The sequence below is a fragment of the Tupaia chinensis genome, unplaced genomic scaffold, assembly GCF_000334495.1.
Source record: "Tupaia chinensis unplaced genomic scaffold, TupChi_1.0 Scaffold000213_1, whole genome shotgun sequence".
In the NCBI taxonomy this organism is placed as follows: Eukaryota; Metazoa; Chordata; class Mammalia; order Scandentia; family Tupaiidae; genus Tupaia; species Tupaia belangeri.
Genome location: NW_006159688.1, coordinates 1,179,037 through 1,183,171, shown reverse-complemented (window position 1 = coordinate 1,183,171; position 4,135 = coordinate 1,179,037). Strand labels below are relative to the sequence as shown.

General features: G+C 39.8%; 2 protein-coding genes across 5 annotated transcripts in view; one reads left to right on the top strand and one right to left on the bottom strand.

Annotated features, from left to right (window-relative positions):
- OOSP1 (oocyte secreted protein 1) overlaps positions 1-4,135 on the bottom strand; it is a 111,271-nt gene that overhangs the window by 94,776 nt on the left and 12,360 nt on the right. The window lies entirely within an intron of this gene.
- Positions 1-4,135, top strand: part of TCN1 (transcobalamin 1) — a 14,192-nt gene that overhangs the window by 2,105 nt on the left and 7,952 nt on the right. The window contains exons 2-3 of the mRNA XM_006147406.3: positions 1,032-1,211; positions 2,058-2,198. Coding sequence (XP_006147468.1) covers positions 1,032-1,211; positions 2,058-2,198 — 321 coding nt within the window. The remainder of the gene's footprint in view (positions 1-1,031; positions 1,212-2,057; positions 2,199-4,135) is intronic.

The window sequence follows — 4,135 nt, the reverse complement described above, 5'->3', positions numbered from 1 at the left end:
CCCTACATTCCATCAGTATTAACCCAATTGAGTTAGAATAAGATGGACAAAGAGGGAACCAGCAGGTGGTGCAATGGTTATGTTGCTGGACTCCCGCGTAGTTGATCATGGTTTGAGTCCTAGACCCAGCAGCTTAAAACTCATGCCAGGCACATATGTGTATGTGCCCAAAATCCCACGAAGAGAATGGAGGAGAAGGGATTTGTGTTGTGGTCATCCCCACCCCCGGTGGGGGGGATTGATTTCTCGGTTTTTGTCTCTCTGGTGAGCATACATGTCCTGTAGCAAAAAATCTCTTTCGGGAACCAGCAGTTAGCATAATGGCTATGTCGCTGGATTCCCACGTAGTCAACCGCGGTTCACGTCCCGGACCCGGTGGCTTAAAACTCACACTGGGCGCGTGTGCGTGTGTGCCCAAGATTCCGAGAGGAGGATGGAGGAGAAGGGATTGCGGCGTGACCATCCCCCCTGGGGGGTGATTTCTCGCTTTCTGTCTCTCTGTCTCTCTGTCTGTCTGGCGAGCGCATGCGCCCTATAGTGAAAATCTTTCAAAAAAAAAAAATCTCTCAAAAAAATAAATAAATAAAAGAATAAAATAGACAAAGAAAGAACTGAAAGAGCTATAGTCTGGGAATCAAAAAAATATGTAGCCTAGTTTCAACTAAAGCTGCTGATTCCAGAGATTTTTTTAAAGACACTATCTCTCAGCCTCATATACAAAATTAGGGAATGATGCTAGATTTCCTAGGCAGAACTGATATTCAGCCAATACACAATGGCAAGGTTGCAGCACTTGTTAAAATATTGAAACACTTCTACATTGGTTGCCAACAGAGTAATACCTGTCTTGGCAGCGGTGGGGAGAGGGCTCCACACCCACTTTTGTATTATTCACCTAACATAACCAAGGGCCACTAGATTGGTCTAGGTCTGTGCTGTACTTGTTACTAAATATTTTAATATATTCCTTGTTCCTACTCTTACTATTTCCTGAGTGCATGTTTCTCATCTTCCTCCCTCCCTTGCCACAGAAGTAAATGAAGAAAATGTTTTCCGTCTAAATCCTCTGTTGAGTACAATGATCAACTCAAAATACATCAGTGGAACCCAAACTGCCAATGTCCTCCTGTCCCTGAAACTTGTAGGAGTTCAGAACCAAGCCTTAATACAACGGCTGGTCCAACAACTCAAAGACAATGTGGAAAGAAAAGGTGAGTGTCTATAGTCTCTGAAACCTATTTATCCAAAAGATTATTTCCAGCGAATCCTAAAAACTGTGTGTTCAAAATACCCCTGCAACATGTATCCTAACTGTATAGAGCTTGAAGTGACAGAAGGGAGCCGCAAGATATCAGATCCCCACCACTAACCTTAGAGCAAAGTGCTACTTATTTGAGTCCTGAAAACAAACAAACAAAATTTTCCTTCAAGAAGCCACCAAAAAATAAAAAAGTAAAATAAAAGAGGATATGGAATCTTAACCATTAATACTATTATGTAAGCTAGCTGAGTTTATAAACCCATAAGGATGTGAACTACAGCTAAGAAAACTAAGAGAAACAGCCAAGGAGAAATAAAGAATTAGAGTGAGTTTGAGTCCAGAGAGGGTCTTGAACCAGTCATGCCAATACTGAGCCTCAATTTTCTAGTTAGAAAAATAAAGTCACATGTATCTATCTCATAATATTACTGTAACAACTATGAGAAGCCTGAGAGTTTTGATATTCCATAAGGCCAAAGACAAAAATCCATTATTACTATCCTGGTAAGATGGCACCACAGAGAGAAAATCCCAAGCTTTTGTTATTTATCTAGTTTTCTTCTTTTTTAACTTATGTACGATTCCAAAACAATCTCATAACTCCATGGGAAAGACTAGCCTGCATTTATACAGGACTGCTATAAAAGGCTCTGCTTTGAGAATAAAGAGAACAATACAGTACTACTAGAGTGGAACAGAAGAAAAAAGTGACAGGGAATAATAGTTACAAGACAAGAGATCACAGAAATCACAAGTGTGTGTGTGTGGTGGTAAACTTGAATGCTTTTCTTTTTAGTGTCAAATTTAAGCTCGGGACAGCTCGCATTGATTATAATGGCCTTGGGAGCATGTCATACCCCTGATGAAACCATTATATATGATTATCACCTGATCAGACATCTGGAAAATAAATTTGCAGTGGAAATTGTACATATGGGTAAGAATCAAATGTTCAGAAACCCCAGAGAGCCTTGCCTACTCCTCGACTGACTCAGAGCTACATGAAGTGTCCTTTCACTCTTCCCTTCTCTCTTCATTCCATTCACCCCACTGTATCTTTGCAGGTCACTTTTCCTTCTTCCCTATTTCAGCAAGTATCTTGAATTTTCTTTTTAAATATGTTTAACTGAAATCTGATCCGATATCAAGCACTACTTTATACATATGGCACACATCACACACACACGTGTGTGTATACACAGATGCAATTTTCTAGTTCCTCTGTGAATCTGGTTTTTTAACAGATAATGAATTATAACAGAAATAGCTGAACAATACAGGACATTCTTGAGTACTAAGTATTCAATGCTAGTATAAAAGCTAAATATGGAGGGACCAGCAGTTAGAATAATGGCTATGTCGCTGGACTCCCATATAGTTGACCATGGTTTGCGACCCAGACCCAGTCGCTTAAAATTCATGTGTGTACATGCCCAAGATCCCAAGAGGAGAATGGAGGAGAAGGGATTACGACGTGGTCATCCCCCCAGGGGGTGATTTCTCGCTTTCTGTCTTTCTGTCTCTCTCTGTCTGTCTGGCAAGCACATGCACCCTATAGCAAAAACCTCTAAAAAAAGAAAAAAGGCTAAATATGGACAAAACACTTTATCACTGGAAAAAATAGGGTGACTAGGGTCAACCAGGTTGACCATGGTGGTTGATAATGAGGTGCACTGTTTTTATTTCAACTCCTCCCAATATTTACCCAATTTTTCATTAAATCTTTTCAATCCCATACTTCTTTGAGATGACCTCCAATCCATGCTTCTATGAAATTTTCTATATATCTAATAATATGGGGTTGTCAGAAAAGTCATGACACATTTTTTCATAGAAAAAAAATACATCATGGCTTTTCTTTTCTTTTCTTTTTTTTTAAATTTTTGGAGAGGTTTTTGCTGTAGGGTACGTGAGATTGCCAGAAATACAGAGACAGCGGGAATCGACCCCCAGCAGGGATGGCCACGCTGCAATCCCTTCTCTTCCATTCTCCTCTCAGGATCTTGGGTATGCATGCACACACACCCTATGTGAGTTTAAGCCACCAGATCTAGGACTTGAACCGCAGTTGACTACATGGGAATCCGGCAACATAGCCATTATGCAAACTGCTAGTTTCTACATCATGGCTTTTCTAACAACTCAATAGCTAGGTAGATAGATAGATAGATAGATAGATAGATAGATAGATAGATAGATGATAGGTATCTGATTCATAGATATACACTACAGTTTCAGTATCTTACTGCTGAAAGTGAAAGAGTCCTGGAGTTGGAAACCTGTGTTCTAGTCCTATCTTTGTAACCACCTGAATATCTAGATAGAATTTTAATCTTTTTAGTTCTGGGTCTCCTCACTTAATAAAATAAAGAGGTGAGCTGAATTTGGTGGTCCTTAAGAGCCTTCACATTTCTGTTTACTAATTCTACGAGTGATTTCCCTCTTCTTTTACTCACCTTTCCTTAAATGAAGAGAAATGTATATAAAGTAAGTAGGGGAATGGATTGAAAATATATTACTCTAGGACCAGCAGATGGCATAATGGTTATGTCACTGGACTCCCACATAGATGACCATGGTCTGAATCCAGAACCTAGCAGCTTGAAACTCATGCCAGGCACATGTGCATGTGTGCCCAGGATCCTAGGGGGAGAATGGAGGAGGGGGGATTGCAATGTGGCCATGCCCCCTTGTGGGTGATTTCTCACTTTTTTTCACTTTTCTGTCTCTCTGTCTCTCGGTGAGTGTTATGCACCCTATAGCAAAAGAAAGAAAGAAAGAAGAAAGAAAGAAAGAAAGAAAGAAAGAAAGAAAGAAAGAAAGAAAGAAAGAAAGAAAGAAAGAAAGAAAGAAAGAAAAGAAAAGAAAAGAAAA